This window comes from Alosa pseudoharengus, unplaced genomic scaffold (assembly GCF_046254945.1).
Source record: "Alosa pseudoharengus isolate Yale_2024_CS ecotype anadromous, Long Island Sound unplaced genomic scaffold, YU_APseudo_1.1 YU_APseudo_1.1_scf_4, whole genome shotgun sequence".
NCBI lineage: Eukaryota > Metazoa > Chordata > Actinopteri > Clupeiformes > Clupeidae > Alosa > Alosa pseudoharengus.
Window position 1 is genome coordinate 39408437 of NW_027468774.1, and position 21773 is coordinate 39430209.

General features: G+C 41.1%; 1 protein-coding gene across 6 annotated transcripts in view; it reads right to left on the minus strand.

Moving 5' to 3' along the window:
* LOC143102566 (syntaxin-binding protein 4) overlaps positions 1–17894 on the minus strand; it is a 58666-nt gene extending 40772 nt beyond the window's left edge. For 5 of the 6 annotated variants that reach the window (XR_012982607.1, XR_012982606.1, XM_076266244.1 and 2 more), the window contains exons 1-2: positions 17447–17894; positions 3719–3792 (exon numbers count right to left, since the gene is read on the minus strand). Coding sequence is in view for 4 of the 6 variants with exons in the window: in XM_076266244.1 (XP_076122359.1) it covers positions 3719–3792; positions 17447–17511 (139 nt within the window). In the remaining 2 variants the exon portion in view is untranslated. Of the gene's footprint in view, positions 1–3718; positions 3793–16194; positions 16345–17446 lie in introns of all 6 variants that reach the window. The other variant, XM_076266246.1, reaches the window with a different exon arrangement.
* Between the last annotated feature and the right edge of the window lie 3879 nt (positions 17895–21773).

Genomic DNA, 21773 nt, shown 5'->3' on the forward strand with positions numbered 1-21773 from the left:
AACTGTTTAGAAATCATTGTGATGGTTAAATGACCTGTTGCGGCGAGAATGGCGGCTTTCCCTGCTCCATCTACTGTCTAGCGGAAAACCAGCCTTGCAAGATCTGCACTAGCGTCCCAGCAGTGTCTGAATCAAGAAGTCCCGTGAGAAACGAGAACGAGCGAGAACGAGCAAGAACAAGCAAGAAACACAAAATGCTTAAAATTCTCTGGACATACACACGTCCCCCTCAAGCACCGATTAGCCATGCCGGCTAGCTATTAGATGGCTTAATTTTTTATATGTTCATCATGGCAGAGCCAGCGAAAAGACCAAAAAGATGTTATATGTGAAATATGCAGCCCAAAGCTGTAGGGGGGGCTCCGTAGAGAAATCGCCGAAGAAATGACTGGAGTTACAGAAGGGCTCTTTATTTGCACAGCCTTATAATCTTCAATATTTTACCCATCATGTAAGCCACACTGCATGGAATGATGTGTGATACTGGATTTCAGTAGGTCCGTCACTACCAAGTTCCAACTAAGGGATTCCAACATGTGGAGAAGTAGGCTAACTTCCATACTTAAAGTAAAAGAGGGGGTTTTGTGACCTGGATGTTTGACTGCTTGGATTTGCACATAAAATCCTTATCCCAGCCCAAGCATGACTCTTAAGGTCAATCATAAAGGGCACCAGGTCTAAAAGCAGAAGACAAAGAATTGTAGTTGGTGCAGTGTCTTATCTCTGTATTAGCAAGGGAGAGGTTGCAGCCCACCTCCGGGTAGTATAGGGCAGGATCTCCTGTGGTGTGGCTTACCCACTCCTCCAACTACTGATTGGTAGGTGAGATAATTAACCCTAACCAGCTTACAGGCTCAGTGTCCAGCAGCACAGAGCCTCCGGCAAGCCAGGATTTAAGGGTGGTCAGGGGTTGATATCTAAGTAGTGCTCTTAGTCGGCTAGCCTAACAAATCTTAGGTGACAGAAGTGCACCCATGTTGTGAGAGGACAGGAAATTGGTTGGTGGGATCATGTCTCCCTGGCCTCTGTACACTATGTGATGAGTTTATTGGATTGCGGCACAACATACGCACAACATGCACCACCTAATATGCACATCTCCCTGGTAACAAGGCAATCCTATCCCTGTGTGTCTGTGCTGTATGCTGACTGCAGGACTAGTTTCATACGCTCCATTAAGCCTCTCTAGTCATGTGTGTGTGTGTGTGTGTGTGTGTGTGTGTGTGTGTAGGTGTGTGTGTGTGCTTGTGTCTGAATTGGTGTGTGTGCATGTGTATGCATGTGTATACATGCATGTGTTATGTCTGTGTGTGTATGCATGCCTTTATGCAACTGCAAGTGTGTTCAACTGTAAATGCATGTGTGCACGTGCACTCTTTGATGTTGTTATATGGCCTAGAAGTCCACAAAGGCTGGTGGATGCTGCTTTTACACAGGCAACCAACCATTCGCCTCACCAGACACACGGTTTCAGAATGAACATCTGAGCTGTGAGAGAAGAGGACTGGGTTGGATCTTTAACAACTTTACGAGTTATTGTTTATGTTAGCGCTCTGAAAAAAAAGGCTCCTAGCCCAGCTGGCAGGCAGCCTGTGCTAAGCATGTCTTCGTTTTTTGTAGTGTATAAATTAGCCTTTCGCATTTAAGATTGTCTTCTGCTCCAGATCCTTACCACACAGGCAATATGTTACTACTCTGTGTTAAGGCCATAGATTTAAAATCTAATTTCTAAGGCTAAATGTTGCTGGTGTAGTTCAAATATTGGACTCTTTTAGCTTTGCTCTCTGCTAGGAGATCTCTGAAGCTTGATCAGAGAGTCTGAAGTTAAAATCCTTTTCAGTCAGTAAAAAAATTGACATGTGGTAAATGTATTGTATTGGATGTACTGTATTACCTAGATCCCCTCAAATTATCATAACATGAGGAACTGTCTTGACCTCTTCACAGCCTCAGTATCATTTTGGTAGTTAAAAGTGTTCTACAAATAAGGCATCCATCAGAGGACATTGAGTAGACCCGTCACATGTTTTTAAACAATGGAATAACTCCAAAGACACACTTATCTATTGAAAGTCAATCTATTGATTAAGACCAGACAACAGTTGCTACATAAATCTGCTAATATAATACATCCTTGTGTCTGCTGCTGTGGGTTTCATTGACTGTATCACCTTCCCTCCCAGATGTAACGTGCAGCTGTTGGCGCTAGTTATGGAGAGGTCAGAGAGATTACACGTCCTGTTAGGAGACTGTTGTTGCTCATGACACAGGAGTGCAAATGCCCACAAGCTTTCCAGCCGTCTGCCGTGCCGACCTCCTCAAACTTTGTCAAGCGTCACTTGTCTATTTACAGTCCGTTAGCCTTGAGAGTGGTGCTCTTTCACTGTGTTTTTTGAGCAGAAATCTGAACAGCCCGGCATTCTGGCTATGCGCTCCTACATAGCGCCAAATCACGATAAACAACATCAATAAGCAAAAATTGAGAGGAAGAATATTTATCCCCCACGGATTCAATACACCATTCCTTAAGCCCCACATTCCCTGCACACATAGCAACAACTTCTGTCCCTCCACCAAAAATATCTTCCGCAGCTGGGGTGTGCTTCAGTAATACAACAAATTGTTGACTGTGCAACTGTGACTATAAGGAGGACAGGTTTAAGAAGCTTAGTGCTGTCCCTGAATAGTGTTTTGATGTATTGTGTTACTAGAGATGAGGTCTATGTGTACATAGACAAAGAGAAAGAGAAAGAGAGAGAGAGAGAGAGAGAGTGTGTGTGTGTGTGCATGTGTGTGTGTTTGTGCGTCTCTGTGTGTGTGTGTGTGTGTGTGTGTTTGTGCATGTGTGTGTGTGTGTGTGTGTGTGTGTGTGTGTGTGTGTGTGTGTGTGTGTGCGCGTTTGTGCATATGTGTGTGTGTTTGGCATATGTGTGTGTGAGAGAGAGAGAGCGCAAAAGTGAGAGGAGAGTAGAGAGAGAGAACACAAAGAATGGGGAGAAAAAAAGAACTGTCATCATTTTGGCTTATGGGTATTCTACCCCACTGCAAAAGCTCAGCCTGGATGAAAGCGTGAGCGCTCAAAACGCCTCACCCCTGCCTTTCCCCCTTACACTCGACTCCTCTGCACCCCACCGCTGCTTGGGCACCCCAATGTTAGACACCTCTCATCCTCTTTAATATCTCTCTATCTCTCTCTTTCTTTCTTTCTTTCTCCTTCCCTCTCTCTCTCTCTTTGCAATGACAATTCTAACGGTTTTCTCTCCCTCCATTTTTGCCTCTCTTTGATTGTGAGTTCTGAAAAAGTTGATGAGCAGCAGGCCAAGTGTCAGAGGGCTCCTGGATCTGCACAACAGCATTCAGCAGCATGCTCATTATGGCAGTATGGCAACTGTACTCAGATATCATTTCAATTCATGTTTCCCCAATCAAACAAGAATACAGTGCAAAACACACATACACACACACACTGGGCAATATGTAAAAATGGACTGTACTGTAACTGTACTCAGATATGATTTGATTTCAGGTTTCCCCAATCTAAAAGAAAACACACACATGTGGGCAACATGTAAAACCGGACTGTATACTGTAACTGTATTCAGATATGATTTGGCTCAACATCCGACAGTGTGAAAAGGTGCGGTGGAGTTAGAGAGTGATGATGTGGAAGTCAGGGGGAGCCATTTCAGCCACGGCACACACGCCATGATGCGCTTACCTAATCCATTCTCACAGTCTGTGAATTCCATGGAATGAACAGCTCGGTCGACGCCATATGGACCCATGAGTGTCCTGTATGAGCAGAAAATGAAGAGGAAAAGAGAGAGAGAGAGAGAGAGAGAGAGAGAGAGAGAGAGAGAGGAAGGGAGGGAGAGAGAAGAGAAACATTATAATTACTGCTATTGTGTTGTGCTTAAATGTGTTTAAAAGTCTCAGAGGATGCTGAGTCGAGACTCTCAGAAGTGCTATGTGAGGAGCACACAATGAATAGTCATTCAGATTCTAGTCACTGGAGTCTGGAAGAACAGAATTGGAATATAAAAGGAACATGAAAGAAAAGGACAATGAGATGATTTTTAAAGATTCATCCTCATGGACACTTGTGATATGCAAGTTGATGCAATTACTACCCTCCATTTGGGAGATTTTCCTCTTGGTGGCGAGTAGTTCAAGGATTTCAGTGACGACTCTAGACTAGAGACTTCAAAGTGGGGGAAAAAAGCTATTTTTGAAATGAATCACACTTCTTCTCTCCTCTGGTTTTTAATTTGTGGCTTTTGAATAAAAACAGGATATATGGCGCAGAGACCCTCACAAGAAGGTCAATCGTCTCATTAGCTCTCACTTCCTCCCACTGCAGCCACCTTAATGCACAAATGCACAACACCATAGCCTGCAACAACATCACCACCACCACATGAAGATGAATGTAATCAGGTTGGTGTGTGTTTCATCATTGCTCTTGTCTTTGAGCCTGAAAGAAAGCAAGTGTAGTTAGCGCACTAATTGCAGGAACCAATCTGCTCCACAGCACTAAAAAAGGCATAGACGGAGAACCCTGCTGTGCTCATAGTCTGCAGGCTATGAGACCATTGCACTGGACGTTCTCGCCCTTGAGCAATCAGCATTAATTTTGCAGGGTGAGTGTCACATAGTGGACAGTCCATTAGAAGGCTGCATAGTCCTTGATGCACACCCTTTGAATCCATAGTTGTGGCACCATAATAATGACAATGCAATAAAACAAACAAGTAAACAAAAAGCTAACTTTTTGAAACTAAGTGTAACCTTAAGCGCTGACTTAATCAGGTGGGCCTAAAGATCAGGTAACTCTAAACTTTTAGATATTTTTCTTCTGTGTCTCAAAAATGTTGCAAAATGCAATCAATACATTATATCACAGGCTCTATCCACTTATTGTCAATTTTCAATTACCTACCACACCTTTTGGTATTGTTGGTGGGTTTTTTTTTCATGCACAGCCTAATGAAATTTCCCTCTAAGCAGGATAAATATGTGCAATAATGATAATTGATTGAAGATGTCTGCTGTAATCTGTTGTAATCAGCAATCTGTCATCACTGAATGGCACATATGTTTGGAGAGACAGCCATTTGGACAGCCCAGTCCATGGCCCCCCTTACTGTCTGAGCTTTTGATTTTATTTTTAATCAGTGACTTCCGCTAAGATTGAAATCCTACTGGTCTGGGTTGGTTATTAGATAGATGTTACATAACAAAAGCCCAAATTAGGACCAAAAGGGCAGATCGAGGAAAATCACCATTACTCATGAACATAATGTGAACAGAGCAATGAAACAAAAATGAGTATCAGCTTTTTTCTTAAGGAGAGAGCTATGTTGAGGTAAAAATGTTTCATTAATGAAAAATGTTCAAATACACAGAAATTAGTATGGAGATTGAACAATTCTCATTTGGAATCATGGCTACATTAGAGTATTTTTTCTTCACCTGCATTTTCATGTTTGAAATCAAAAACAGTAGGCTAAATCAAAAACAGTAGGCTACACACTGATGAATACAGCTCTGTCATTTCGTTGGGTTGTTGTTGCACGTGCACCTGCTGTACACAAAGCCAAAGCCTCTTGTGTCGCCATGGAGAGCTCCCAAGCAAACGCGCGAAACAGAATTTTGTCTGTGACATGCAAAACTTCACTTTCTTGTACAATAGGTTTTGCACACATTCATACAATTTATCAGGACAGCAAAACAGTAATGCCTCTTCAAATGTACGAAACAGCTTTTTGCTCATATCACAATCCCAGCTGTCGCACGTTATGTCCTCTCGCGCAAAGCTGCTCGTGAACTCAACCCATATACGCGAGACGCTTAGAGCTCAACAAAACAAACAAAACACAAATTTAACAGCGTCTCAAAAGTAAAAAAAAAATCAATTTACCTACTGATGATGACAGCTCCTTTGTACATCACCGAAAATGTGGGCATTTTGAGGGTTTTCCTTATCGACGGCATATAAGTGCATTCTCCGGTGCCTCACCACCGCGCAGACGTCCTCTCTACCGCTGGCCACATGATCCTCTATTACAGCTCTCTAATTCCGCGCACAGTTAACAGATCATCCCAAACATCACTAACTTTGCAGTCAGATTAAATCTTATGCAATGTGGTCACAACTGGGGGGTAAACGTTTACTTAAATGTCTTCTAACTAGACTCCACTCATTAATTTCGGGGAAATTAAATTGCTGTCTTTTTGGAAGCCTTGTAAACGCCAGCTTTTCCACCCACTGAACATGGTCGTTCCAAAACAACGCGCCAAGTTCTTGTTGGCTGTGTGTGATATCAGTGGTCTAAGCGCCTGAATTTAAATACAAACCAGGCTAAAATCTCTCTGAGTTCATTATGGGAAAAATATATTTACATTTGTAAAGTCAGAAACGATATGATAGCAATGACATATTCTTTACATAAATGTCTAATGTAATAAAGTAAAAAGAACAAAGCTCAATAAAGATGTAATACAGTATGCAATACATTTTGCGTTAAAAGCAATACCTGCTATTTAAAATATATTTTACATTTCTCAAAATATACCAATAATTCAAATTATTATTTATTTTATATGTTTTGTGAGATTAAGTTTACATGTAATAAACTGAATAAACTAAAGAGATCCTTATATTTTATTTTATTTCAGTTTCTGATTCATCATTGAACTGACAAATGGCCTATAACATGCCCCTTAAACACAGAGAAATCCATACGTTAGGTCACGTAATATATTTTAAAAACATATTTAATCCTTAAGGCCATTTGCTGTTACTAATTTTAGCGGACTAACAATGAGAATGATTGTCTGAGGCATTAAACTACATTACACCAGACAGCTTTACCTCCCTCTATCCAAGTTAGATGTTATATAAGATCTGGATTACAATATGACCAGTGCTTTATTTATACATATATAGCCTAGTGTTCCACTTCAATCAGATTGTAAATCTTCCTCAAACTTAACCACAGCAGACATCAGTACAGGTGTTTTTTTGTTCTGTTTACTATGTCTGTGAGTGGAAACATAAAAGCAAGCAGGCTTGCCATCTTACTATCAGTACAGCACAGGGCTTTGCCTTGCAGTGAGCGGAGTTATACTGTGACGGCACCTGTTCTGAAAGATTACTGTCATTTCTTGCCAAAGCTGTGAACGTTCCTCTTCCCAGCATCCCACATATATACAGAAGGACTGACACTTTTGCTTAAGCGCGCTGTCAACAGCCAAAGCCTCACTCTCATTTAAGTGGACGCATGACTTATGACTAAGGCCCGATGCAGTCCCTGTGAGTGTGGAACCAGCTCATGTCCCCTGAGTGTCTTTACTGTATTGAGGGCTATAATAGAGATGTCATGAGGCCAGGCTAGGGGAGGCACTGGCAGCCACTGGTAGGAGACTGGCACTGCAATTTATAACCTTAAAAACATTCTGAGATAAACATGTAGGCCTAAACAATCTGTTGATACCGCAATCCAAACAATGACTTAAATACATGACGTGTGGTGGGGTGTTGTGGGGGTACTATCCTGGCTCCGAGTAGTTCCTTAAATATATTCTTAGATTAAAAAACAAAAACAGAAAACTAAACAATCTCGATGGGCCCAAAAGTTCTTAAACTCCATTGCAGGGGTATGAAAATGGATTCAGATGAGAATAGTCACTGTGATATTCTATCTGGTGATGTATTGTACCATGATAAACCTGGTAAGGTAAAACCTGAAAGGTGATGGCAGAAAATTATTAATATGAGAATAGCATATAAAAGCTATTGAGAGACTTCAAGTGAACATACAGTACTGCCAAACGGTAATCAGGAATTAATGGAGTTTCCTGGTCATTCTGAGTAAAATAAAATAAAATAAAATGTCCATAAGGAATTATATGTGAAAAAGAAAACTCCAACAACAGTTTTTTCCTTACAGTTCTTTGAACTTGATTATTGTCACAAAACGGAGTGGCTGAATATTTTAAGTTACACTCCAAGCACCAAACACGACTCAGGCACTTATGTGGAGTTGTAAAATATTACCCTGATGGAAACGGAACATATTTCAATCTTAAAGGCTCACCATAAAACACCAATAAATTCTAAAACCGAAAGAGCATAGAACAACCTTGAAACACAATCATGCAATTCCACAGAAGTGTACGAATGAAATATAGTTTCTATAGGTTCACTGTGCAGTACTGTGCTTGACTGAGTGATAAGGACTATTATGGGCAAACAAAAGGCTTTAGGTTTCACTATTGTTGCTGTGAGGAGAGGCTTCACATATCTGTGACATACATAGATACATCGTACGTTCCATTTGTACATGGTGACGGCTTATGACAACCCGTAACTTGTGAAATGACGTAACTTCCTTGTCGTAAGAACTCACCGTGAACTGGGGGTCCTTTGATTTGTACGAGATTGCTTCTCGTCACACAACTTTAGGGGGGGTGTCATCGCGTCATTTTGCATTTTGCAAACTTTTTGTTTTTCAATCATCTTACTACTCGTAAGAAGGGCCCTTTTGACAACTGGATCGCAGCAACAGACAATGAGTTTATCAGCAGGAATGTGCCTTGTTTAACAACTCACATTTCACCCATGCAGTCACAATTTAATTCACATCTTACAACAACCCTGGGAGAGGGACTGTTATTGTTAAAACATATGTTTATTCTTGATTCTCTCCTTTCTCTGCTATCCATCCCTCACAATCATGCAATCTCTCATTCTCACATTCGTCGTTTTTTACATTCATTCATTCATTAACTCATTCATTCTCTCAGTTTCCAAAAGATACACATTACGTAATAATAGATACACTTATGGTTATGGTTATGGTTATGGATTTAGCAGACGCCTTTGTCCAAAGCGACACATAAATACAAACAACATAATAATATTTAAAATTGAACAGGGAACAGATTAGAATGTAGGTCAAATATAATAAGGAGAATAGTTATAATACACAATAATATCAATTCAATCAATAGCCTAATAAAAAGCAATGGGAAAAAAATTCATTCCACCAACATGGAACCACTGAAGAAAAGAGTCTGGAATTAGACCCAGTTTTCATGACTGGTCGCACAACAGACGCTCACCAGAAGACCGCAGTGGGCGGTTGGGGATGTAAGGCTTGATTATTGAATTAAAATAACTAGGAGCACTTTATAACACAATGTAGGGTTCCCCCTTTTTCTCAATTTTCTACGAACTGGCTACCCAATTAGTGCTAAGGGGCCACACAATTTGTCTAAAACCGTGCAAAATGGTAATGTTGCTACCCATGACAACAATGTTTCCTAGTGTGATACAGGCATTCCGGTCACGCATCAGCAATGACAGCATCAGCAAAAACTCCATTCTACTTATTCTCAGTATGGCGTCAAAGCTGCTTAATAGCCATTATTTTAAGGTGAAAGAACTACAGTGTGTTGCTTTAATGGCCATCTCCCACTTATCTCCCTCTCTTTCTCTCTCTCTCTCTCTCTCTCTTCCACCTCTAGTCATGCTTGAAAGGTGGCAATGGAACTGGGTGTGAAATAAAATAAAATTGACACACCATTACATGTGATACATCACCTCGTGAAACATTATCGATAAACTGTATTTGTATCCCCAATCAATATTTTGAAATTTAACGCTATGCAATAATTTGCCACTTTTCACTTTTTGTGGTGCAAAGGGACCTGTTACCAACACCAAACATGACGTTGTCATCATTGACAAACATTGTCATCTTGATACAGCATGCAAGTGAAGAATTACACTCTTTCAATTTTGTCTCTTTCAATGACAGGCAACAGAAACAAGTAAGATGACACTAGCTATTTTGCCTTGCCTTAGCTATTTTGCCTTTTGGATCCAAAATTATCAAATACATGTTCTTAAAGTTTTTGTGCATGTACTGTTAACTAAGTTAGTCTCATCAACTTGTAAAGAGAAGTTAGAAATCTGTCAAAATGTTCTGCTATTTTACAAAGTATTTTCTCAGTTATTTAATATCTTGGAACCTACACTACAAACAGAATATGTGCATTCTTTCTAGGAACTACATTTTGCCATCATATAAAACAAACTCACAGTACATTTCAACACCACCATCTATTTTCAGTTAACACCATTGTCATGATATATTTTGAGACTGTCATCTACTTTTCATCAAAAGTATTGCCTGTTCCATGATGCTGTCACAACTCCAGCCAACTCGCTGACACACTAGCGCATAGTAAGCTAGCACACATAAACACACACACACACACACACACACACACATACACACACACTGGCACATAGCAAGTTACTATATATGTGTTTCCCCTTACTGCAGCTCCTGTTGTGAGGTGTCCTTTGTTCTGAGACTGGAAAGAACTTGAGGCCAGGCTTGGAAAAAAAACAGTTTGAAAACATTTGTTGGGGGGAGCACAGAATAGGACAAGTACCCCAAACATCATGCAATTCAAAGCACATGGCAATGCAACCAGTCAAAGAAGAATATATTATAATGGTCTGACAACACTTCAACCATTCTTAGAATAAGAACAAAAATGTGCACTATGCAGTGTAGGCGTTCTTTTGCATTTTGACTGCTCCCAGCCTAACTCTACCTTTAATGCTATGCAAATCCAACCCTTCAGAATCCTCCCTGGCTAGTCCCCCTTCATACACATTCACACACACACACACACACATACACACACACACACACACACACACACACTCACATAAACATTATACACACTTGCATGTGCACGCATGCACCCACACACATGCCCACAGAGCCACAATACTCACTCACTCTCTGTGCCCCAAAACCTCTTCATCACAGCATTACAAGCTAAAGCTCTACAACTAGATTAAGGGTTCTCCCTAAAAGACTAGTGCAGTCCTGGGTGATACCCTCTGTGACCCGCTCAGAACCGATTAGGGAATAGGGTGTAATTTAGAGCATTGACAGGTCTGTGGAAAAGCTTTAGCCTTACTGTACCCTTACACACACACACACACACACACACACACACACACACACACACACACACACACACACACACACACACACACACACACACACAGAAGGACTGCATCATGATTTATTGAAGCTAGAGTGACTTTCATCATTTTGATACAAAAACAGCAATATAAATAGCTTGAGATGAACCACATCTCATAAACCTCTATAAAATGCACACACAAAGAAAAAAAAGTCACTGCGTTCTTCTATTTCTCAACCCTTACTAAACACAACACAAACTCTATTGAGTCATTGACTGTATAAATAAGTGTAGAGTGCATTTGATTGATGGTGGCCTCTCCAGCGCATGTCTTTAGGCTAGGGGGGGGGGAAACACACACTGAGGCCGACTGGACCGCTGTGCATGGTGCTGTTTGTCAAACTCTGTCAGCCTGCCTATTCCAGCCGCCATCCATCATTTGGGGGTGGGGGGCTGTGGCTGCGACGAACTGACCACTGACTAATGAAAACAGACTGCATGGTTACATCAGCATATAACTTGTTTGTTAAAGCTGTCTTCACACAGTACAGCGTTTTTCTGTGTATGTTTTCTGAGCGCATGACTGTCATGGGTGTTATGGGTTTCTTCACGGCGGTGTACTGCATTGGTTGTGCTGTATATTTTAGTATGTACAGCATATAGCACACTGTAGCCATTTTTGAAGTAGACTGGTTTCAAATTCTATCTGAAGTTAGGAATGTGATCCCTAGATGTCTAGCGATCAAAGGTGCTGCCTATAATTTGTTAAAGAAGAAGAATCCAAAGTTATAGACACTATCCTACAAAAACGTCTCATATATTACTGATGTGAAAGCAGTGTCACGCAGGTTTAATCCATCAAGAGTCTATTTACAGATTTTATCACCAGCAAGGTCAACATGCATACATATATATTTAAACAATCAAATTATCTGTGGACAACCTGCTATTGTTTTTGGGTAACAAAAACTGGGATTATGGGATCATAACAAAGAAATTATAACATGATGACAGGCATACATAAAGAAACACACTCACACACAGCGACATAGGCAGGGACACAGAGACTCATCCTTTTTTCTTCCAGCGGCCATGGCAACTACCCCATTGCATCAGAACTTTAATCACCAAATCTGCACAGTGGGTTGTTATCAGATTATAGGATAATCCAGTCCACATTGAAAAATCACAACAGCAAAGTCTGACAGGACTGTGTGCCACGTAGCAATGGCTTTGCCAGACCACTTCCATTTTTTACTCCCAGAACACAGAAGCCCCAAACCAACCAGACCCACACACACACACACAAACATTGCCCTCCCTAGGCTCTCAGACAGACTCTCGAAGACTGCAGAGGGGGTTTAGCTTAGGAAATGTGCTCAGCTATCATCCCTGGCCACCCACTTCTGTTCAAATGCGTTAATCTAACTCCATGGGCGATATCAGTATGACCTGTTTACAGCGGACACGAGCATTATGGATGAGGGGCTGCCCCCTAAAGGAAAAATCAGGAAATGCGCTTTGCCGTGGGTTCACCCGTAATTGAGGACAGGTGAACACCAGACATTAGTGAGAATGCTACATGTATCGACTCAAGCAAATGTGAACAGATTTCAGTGGGCTTGAAGCATGGCCCACTCAGAGCACCTGCCAAACATGAAGACAGGCTCCTTAGTCAGAGAAATGGGACAAGCAAGTCATGAAAAATGCAGTACTTTGCAAAATGGGCCCTACCCTGGGATACTCATTTACCTCTAAGAATTCATTACACAACCTAGAGTTTAGTCGATACTAACACAGTATTTTCACCAGGGGTTTCGCACTTGCTCCTGAGCCAATTTCTTATCAGGGAACATTGTTTATTGGTCAAAATATATAGAGAGACCATATTTAGTGTTTTATAGTGGCTTATGACTTTCATACTGACTATTACAGTTTTTTCCAGAGAGCAAAACCTCTTCTCAAGTCTCCAAAAGTCTAAACACATTTTACACTCATTTTGCAATTCAAAATGGCACTTTTTAAATGGCACTGAACACGGTTCTCTGCATGAGACACAACAATCTGACATAAAGTCACGTTTGCCATTTCAAAACACTGCCATTCAAAATGACACTACATGAGCTAAATGGCCAATATAAATATATCTGCTGTGTATATGTTTCAACAGCATGTGTATATCCGCAAATATTTTTTGCGCATGTGAACCACCTGAAGAATTTTCTACAATTTGAACTATTTACTATTATGGCAAAGCATGAGATGCTTTTCATTATGCTTTTCGTTATGCCCAACAGTGTGTAGTTAGTTAGACAAAAATCTGGTCATATGAATGAAGTGTGCCATTTGATGCAAAAGTTTGATTTTGATCATTCTATGTAGTTTTGGTTGCAGTGCTTCATGCAGGCTATATGAGGTAATTTGTAGTTTGGGTGTGTTGTTTTGTGTTAAGTATTTTAATAAAACCAGCCTAGTTTGCACAATTGTGTTTTAGCAATTGAAAAAAACTGTAAAGGTTCAAAGACAAAAAATATGTGTTGACAAATTTATTCTATATTGATTTCACACTGACGGTGGGGATCCTCTGAGCATGGTCTGATTAGTATAATACACGGCTCACTGGTAACCAATCAGTCTCTGAGAAATATCAATAACACTACACCAATACCTTTAACACCTCTGTGGACACGCAAGCCAAATTGCTAGCTAAGCAAGAAAACCCCATTAGTTGGGTTGTGAGATAACATGGGTTTCATGAGATAGGTCTGTCAGTCTGTCTGAAGCTGAGCACCCTAGTGGGTGTGAAATGGACAGAAAATCAACAGAAATTAAGTTGTTCCTACTCAAATCAATACCTCCCCGAGCAGGGTAATAGGAACCAAGACCACATGAGAGATTGAACAGACATTGCTTTTGATCTGTTTGTATGTATTAAGCTCTACTGTCAACTCAGGTGTCAAGAATATGATCACATTAAGACACGCAAATACATTTCAGTGACAGACATGGTGTGGTGACCCCACAGTTAGATCATGTAGGGCCATCCACTTTACTGGGTGCTCTATCCCCATGTCACCTCATTCACTGTGACTAGGCTGCGACGGAGAGGCGCATCAAGTTGATCTCTCCCCGTGTTTTGCAGAGAAGTGGCATCGAGCGCCTCATCAACACAAGCAACAGTGCGTGCTATAAAAAGCTGTACCATGACAGTAATCCAGCACTGGGATACATTATCAGATAGAACCCCCCCCCCCCCCCCCCCGCCACCCAACCGTCACTTCATCAAAACACAACAAGGCAGGGTGACCTCCACAACAAGACAGGATGACCTCCACAACAAGGCAGGATGACCGCACTGCACCGCCCCGCCCCGCACTCTCCCCTCCGGCCTGACAGTCGTTTCAAAGACAGGGGATTTTCATCACTGAAATTCTCCCAAAATCAGATGTCTGATCTATGTTGGGAGGACATAGAAATATAACCGTAAATGGGACATGACTCTAGAGCCTTGGGGAAGCAAGATGTGGCACACAACTAATCCTGTCCAATTATGAGCTTACTCTTCAGATCATCCAGGTCAGCTTTGAGGGAAAATGCCTGAATTATAATTATGTTGGATGTTACATGCCGTCGAAATCCAACGCTGCGCCCAAACAAGGTCAAGAAAATCTCTCAGTGTGAAATATTTTGTTTACATGTTGACATATTAACAAAGAAAACAAAACAAACAGCAGGTCTGATGACACTGTTGTTGTTGTTGTGATCTTTCATTTCTGAGAGTGATTCATGGTGTGTTGAAATGATTCCTGCATCAGAAATTTGCCATTCCAGTAGAATCCACAGTTGATAAAAAATGAAGAAGAATGCAGTTGATCTCACTGAGAATATCAAACCCCTCAGTGAAAGACTTTAACAGTCAGTTAAAGTGAATTTTGTGATATTTTGGTTCATGAATACATTTTGGATCTACCACTAATCAACCACTAGGGACAGAGAGATCCGTGTTCGATGGAGCGTAACAGCATTAGGACTACCTTAATATCAAGGATTTTTTATTGATCAAAGTTTCACTTTGCCAATCTTGTGAAGCCTCTGGAATGTAAACCTATTTAAATTTGTGTAGCTCTAACATACTGTATTATTGATTGGTTCAGTGAAATGTATTAACTCATTTTGAGAAGTTGATACACTTTATGGATAAATTAATGAGATTATTTTGAAATCAACTATGTACTGTCCATCTGTCAGTAAATATCAAATTGACTGCATATGATCTCTGCTGAAGATCCAGATCTGAGAATCACATCTTAAATAATGTAAACCCGTAAAGTGTTTCCGATGTATGTTTATCAGTTATTATTCATCGATCTTCATCAATATGACAAAATTCCTAGAAACATACAGTACTATTACTTCAAAGAACACTGCAACAAATGTTGTTTAAGAGCATAACATACATAACAACAAGAACATAAGATACATAAGACCTAAGTATCAAATCTTCAGTGTAATTCTGATGCATTCTATATTAGATAATATATTATGCATATATAAGCAATAATATGCATACTGCTGTTAAGACCCTCTGGATGATACACAAGGACACCTGAGAAATATCTGACCTGAACATGAATATTCAAATCATCTCATGTCATCAAATGTAAATGTAAATCAGATTTCTCAGCCAATTATACTTGCGTATACAAGGAATTTGGTCTCTGCATTTATCTCATCCGTGAATTAGTGAACACACAGTGAGGTGAAGCACACACTAACCCGGAGCAGTGAACTGCCTTGCTACAGCGGTGCTCGGGGAGCAGTGAGGGGTTAGGTGCCTTGCCCAAGGGCACTTCAGCCGTTCTTACTGGTCGGTGATCAAACCGGCAACCCTCTGGTTACAAGCCCGAAGCCCTAACCAGTAGGCCACGACTGCCCCCCATCTTTTGAGTAATCATTAATATCATTAACAGTCCCAAATTCGGAAACATTTATGAAATCAGCAAAGGGTGTAATTTGACTAAAGGTGCCGCCCTGAAACCAAAAACAAGGTAACCCCCAGAATCTGAAAATCTGTAAATGTTGGATGCAACAGCTTCTGTCATTGCATGTGAGTGCTTCTCTGAAGGTGTGTGTCAGGTGAGGTGGGTTGAAATGAGTATACAGTAAAAGAGATCATACCTGCTCTCCATACTGGTGAGGTTATGGCTTTTACTCCCAAAATGAAGACTGCCAAGTCAGTGACCCGTGCCCATCCTCATGCCCTCCACATACAAGCACTGCACTCATACCGAGATGGCACTCTCAGCAGTGTACCCTGGCATTGCACACCTACCCTGGCACAAAATAAAGTAACTTAAAATGTGGGCGTTGGGGTGGGGATGATGCCGGGACAGGGGGAGTGACAGAGCTGAATTGAGGGCTTACATAATTTGCCGTTACCTCTGGTGTCCTTTTAAGCAGGCTCCTCTCCTCTCTGACCCTTTCCCCATTGTCCACACAGGTATTTGTAATCAAAGCACTAAATTTAGCAAGTCACTGGGCAGACTCCTCCATGGGGGACCCAAAGGTGTTAAGTCTTCATCCCACAGAAAGGTTCTATTATGCTGGATTACCCTCAGTGGCTAGCACTGTTCCTACATGTCAGGTGCCAATGGAAGCATGGCATTTTAATCTTGACTAGACATGTTGATAAGCAATAACTTTGAATTGTGTTATGATTTCATTCTAGAAGACAAATGAGCAGGTCACATCTGTTTCCACGTGGCATAACGTGTATTTACATTTCTATTTAAATGGCATACTTCCTTCAACTGCCCATTATTTATTCATTCCGAGTAAATGGCACATAAACATGGCTACCGTCAGAACCAGCATCTTCCTGACAACACGTATGTGTGCCAAACAACAATGTCAACAGTAAATCCTGATAGCATATAGTTGAAAATAAAAAAAAAACAAAAGTTTATTGTTGATTTGAATGCTGGACATCTGCTAAACACATTTTGATAACACTAAAAAAATCGCATTTTAAACTAAGGATGCACAAGTGCCGTAACAGGTCAACCCTGTCTCCGCATGCCAACGCGCCCTCTTGATTTCACATGTGCGCATTGCTTGCGGTAGGCTAAACTCAGCATTTTTCCGCGCAGTCCGAGCGCGGTCTTCTCAAGAAATACGGATTCTAATTCAGCCTCTCTCTAAAATATTGATAGCCTACAGCATATTAATTGAGATGTATGTTACTTTGAAAAACAATAGTAGGCCTACGCATATCAAACTATAATAATCTGTAAGTGGATGAGAAATCCACTTCCATTTCCGTGTGGCAAAATACATCTTAAAAGTGTGAAAAATAGAAGCATAAAGTTTTTGTTTGTAAACTTAATTTCAAATCTATGACTTTTCAAGTTTGTAAACATCAATGTCTTACCAGTAAATGAGCGATAGTCCATCAAAACGCTCCAGTTCTTTTCCTAAGGGATTCAGATAGGACATTGCATCCGCAACCAAAGAAGTGCTGAAAAAACTCAGTTCCAACGATACGTTTCGGAAGTGACGGAATTATCCAGAGTAATTTCTCATTGCCATTACTCAGTGTTTCATGTCATGTCAGTGATGAGCCGCGTCCCTCGCGGAGTAACGGAAATGTCAGCGCTCGTTCAACATCAAATCAGTAGCACTGCAGTGCCAAGGCGGGAGAGAGACACTCCGTTACCACCGGTTCCCTAATCTGGCGGACACGTGTTTTTATGCTGACCAGGCCGACTGTTAAACAATATCTGAATCTTGCCTCCTTGCGTAGTCACATCATTTTGACTTCTCACAGCAGAGCTCCATGCGCAGACACTGGCAAAGGGATGCCGCGTCTGCAAAAGAGATGTGAGTGGATGACCGCCTAAAGTTCGTCTAGTGCAGTTTATCAGTGACAGAGTCTGGGTCAGGTAGGCTATATGTGTAACGCGCTACGTCAAAAATCCATCTGCCGTTCAGATTAAGATGGGATGAGTAGTTGCTACCTTAAGATTTAAAATGCACACTTTTGAGCTTTCTAGGCTATCAAGTGGTTTTCGTCAACGGACTATGTTAGAATAAGGTATAACCGGTATACAATAACAGTTCGGTCGAGAGTTACTGTGGAAAGTTTAGCCCTCCAAAAATAACAGCATTTCATTTAATTTCCTTAGGTTTACACAACACCAAAATGTCACCATGAACACGTAGCTGGTATAGCCTACTTCAAAATGGTTGCAGTTTGACCAGAAAGAACCCCAGTTTGCAAATCGAGGCGGAATCCTGGAAAGGGCAATCGAGATAGGCTATAGATATTCATAAATGTTTATTAATAAATATTTCCTTTTGGTGTTTTGTAACGGCATTGATTTAAGTAGCCTACGCTATAACTGTAACAACATGACATTTAGGCAACATTACACATAAAAAACATGCATTGTATACAATGCTTTACATGAATTTCACAATGTATTGAGAATGAACTGAGGGTACCCTAAAAACACAATTCTGACCCACTCCTTTACAAGAAGAAATTGCATCAGTTTTACTTGGTCAGCTCTCATCCAGTCACCATGTAGATGCCAAAGTAACCTTTACTCTTGTGGCAACTGTAAAACCTTCCCTCCATATGTTCCCTGTCTACCTCTTCTGCATACGCAAGACTGAACATATTGTGTCCTCAATGCCAGGTTGTAGGGTATTCTCCAACCTACCTGGAGCCAAGCCAGTATGAGACACCTTGTTTAAGCTGAAGCTGTAAAACCTGTGCGTCCATTAGTCGCTGTCCAAAAATATATTCACAGGTCATTCAGTGTTTCCTAAACTCTTCTAAACAATGTCTTGTCTGTTGACAGAATATACTTCCTTCTCCAGTTTTCATTGTTCTATTTTAAAATGCTCTGCTCATAATTCCTAGTAAATCACATGCAAAACAAATGGCAAAATTGAATTTATCTTTGTCATTATTACATTTACCTGTGCTCGTTAAATGATGGGAACACTTGTTGACCTCATAACATGAGTATAGATGTCTGAGGATCTAGGCAGCGTATCATAATCTTATTCATTAAAAGACTAAATTGCTCTGAGATTAACAGCACAGGGGACAGTGCATAACAGAAGAGATCGCATTTACATTTATCAGACACTAATTGTCCAAAGTGACTTACACATGTCAACTATATTAGAAGGGATTACATTGTCCCCGGAGCAACTTGGGGTTAAGTGCCTTGCTCAAGGGCACACAGAATGCTGGAAGCCGGGAATTGAACCCACAACTTTCAGACTACTGCACGCTAGCCCAGATCCTTAACCATTTATACTATCACCGCTCCAGAGAGCAGGCTTTCAACCCGCCATCTAAAATGACAGTGTGCTTCGCTGCGCTGCTGTCGGGTTGATCACTTCACACTCCTAGGCGGCAGGCAGTAAGGACTCTGTGTCAGGTCCCTCAGGTGGAGCTCCCTCTTGTGTTTAAAAGGTGTCCCTTCTGTCTGTGGCACTCCCTGTGCTGCGGGGGTGGAGCCAACAGCTACTTATCGCCCTGTTTTTGTTTCACACTCAAGTAGGGGAAGCTCATGACAAGTCATTAGTGAGATCTGGAGTGTGAGAGTGTATGTGTGCGTGTGTCTCTGTCTCTCTCTTTCTTTCACTGAATGTGAGTGAATGTGTGTGCATCCGTGTGTGTGTGCGTATGTCTTTGTGTGTCCATATGTGTACATGAGTATGTGTGCCTGTGTGTGTGTATGTGTGTGTGAGTATGTGTACATCTGTGTGTGTGTGCGTGTGTGTGTGCTGGTGTGTGTGTGTGTGTATGTGAATGTGTGTGTTCATATGTTTGAATGACCATATCTTCCTCCATGGAATATATATTATGTGTGAATAAGACCACGGTCACGGTTACCTGTCTTTTACCTTTTGCCTTTTGTTATCTACACTCCTCAGAAGGGGCCCTCATAAAGAGACCATCCCTTCTCCAGACCTCCACACCCTTTCTCTTTCAAGTCTTTTTTGTTTCTCTTTCTTTATGTTAATCTTTCCCTCACTTTCCAGGTGTTATTTTCTTTATCCATATTTCTCTGTCTGTTCTCTCACCCCTTCTTCTTTACCACTCCCTGTATTCTCTCTCTCTGTCTCTCTCTCTCTATCCCTCCCCTCTTCCTCTCTGGTGCAGGCAAGCAGTCTTTGATCAGACTGTGTCCTTTCCTGCACCTTGTCGGTGGAAGTGCACACACCCAGGTTTCAAAGGCCATTGATGCCAAACAATCAGCCTGCCATATTTGTGTAGCCTGGGAATACCCATACGAACGCAAATACAATTGCTAATCCGGCATGGACGTGTATTTCTTTGGAATTGAGTACAACTGCATTTAAAACCTTTGTTTACAAGAGTTTACAGTAATGCACCAATTTAAGTTTACAGTAGATTCACTGCTAGTTACGCCCCTGCTGGAGGCCGTAAGTCAATGCACCTTTTCCAGACCCACTCCCAATTGTACAATTATGAAGTTCTGGGTGGGGTGTTTTCAGGCTAATATTTGTGATCATGTCTATCTGAAAGAGAAATCCTTCACACTAAAGCCATGAATTCACATCAAATGCACACAAACACATACACACACACACATACACAACCACACACACACACTTACACATAAATGTACAGAGAGTGTTAATGAGAACGTCTTCACTGACAACAAATAGGCAGCTTAATTACAGTGGAAAACTCGTCTCTTTCTTATGTAAGACCACAGTTGCATTTTTATCTGCAAATACAGGGGCTTGTGGCTCTTCTACATCCACACTCTCGTCTCAGGGAATAATATGAGGCTGCATCTTGTGAGAGCCACAAAGAGAAGTATGGCACCTCTTATAATAGTCTCACCGAATGTCGCGCAGGATTAGAAAATGATGCTGAGGCTGAGAGAATATTCTCAATACTGTAATGCACTTCAGACAGAGAGAAGGGAGAGAGAAGAGAGGGGTAGGGAGGGAGATTTGGCAGAAAAAAAAGAAGGGACATGGAGTCATAAAAACTGAGCGGCAGGGACAGAAGGAGAAGTGACAGCGCGCAGGAAGCAGGTCTTTAGTCAGTTATTATGTGTGTGTGTGTGTGTGTGTAAATGACTCGAGTCAGTCATTATGTGGTCTGGGTCAGGAACTTAGGCTCTCTCTGCTCCCTTCTCTCTGCTCCAAATATACTATATGAGAAACTTGTCGTACTAGAGTGTCTAAAGGTGATGATACATGTCACAACATTTTAAGCAATGTTGCCGGGATATCACTGCACCAGTTCCTAAAATTCTGATTGGATGATCACACAAGAAGTTGCCTGCTGATTATGTAAATTCTTCAGGTAAAAAAATGTTGGCCTAATATTAATAAGAAAGTATCCACTGTCATATCATCAGTCTAATATGCAAATATGGATCTATAATTTGTACACATCCACCCACACAGACAACACTCTCTCTCTCACACACACACACACACATGCACACTCAGAGGTAGGAAACCCAACCTCAGAAAATAAAATGTCAGACCCTCTAATGCAGGGGTCTCCAACCTTTTTGGGAATGAGGGCTACCTGAAGACCCGAAATCATATGGAGGGCTACTCATTTAAAACAAACATACCCTCACCCCTTTTTTGCGAGGGTAGTCCTCCTAAATAATAGGCCTACTGTATGTGATTTTTACTTTTAAATTATCAATATTGTGCAGGCCTATACATCTTTATATATTAAG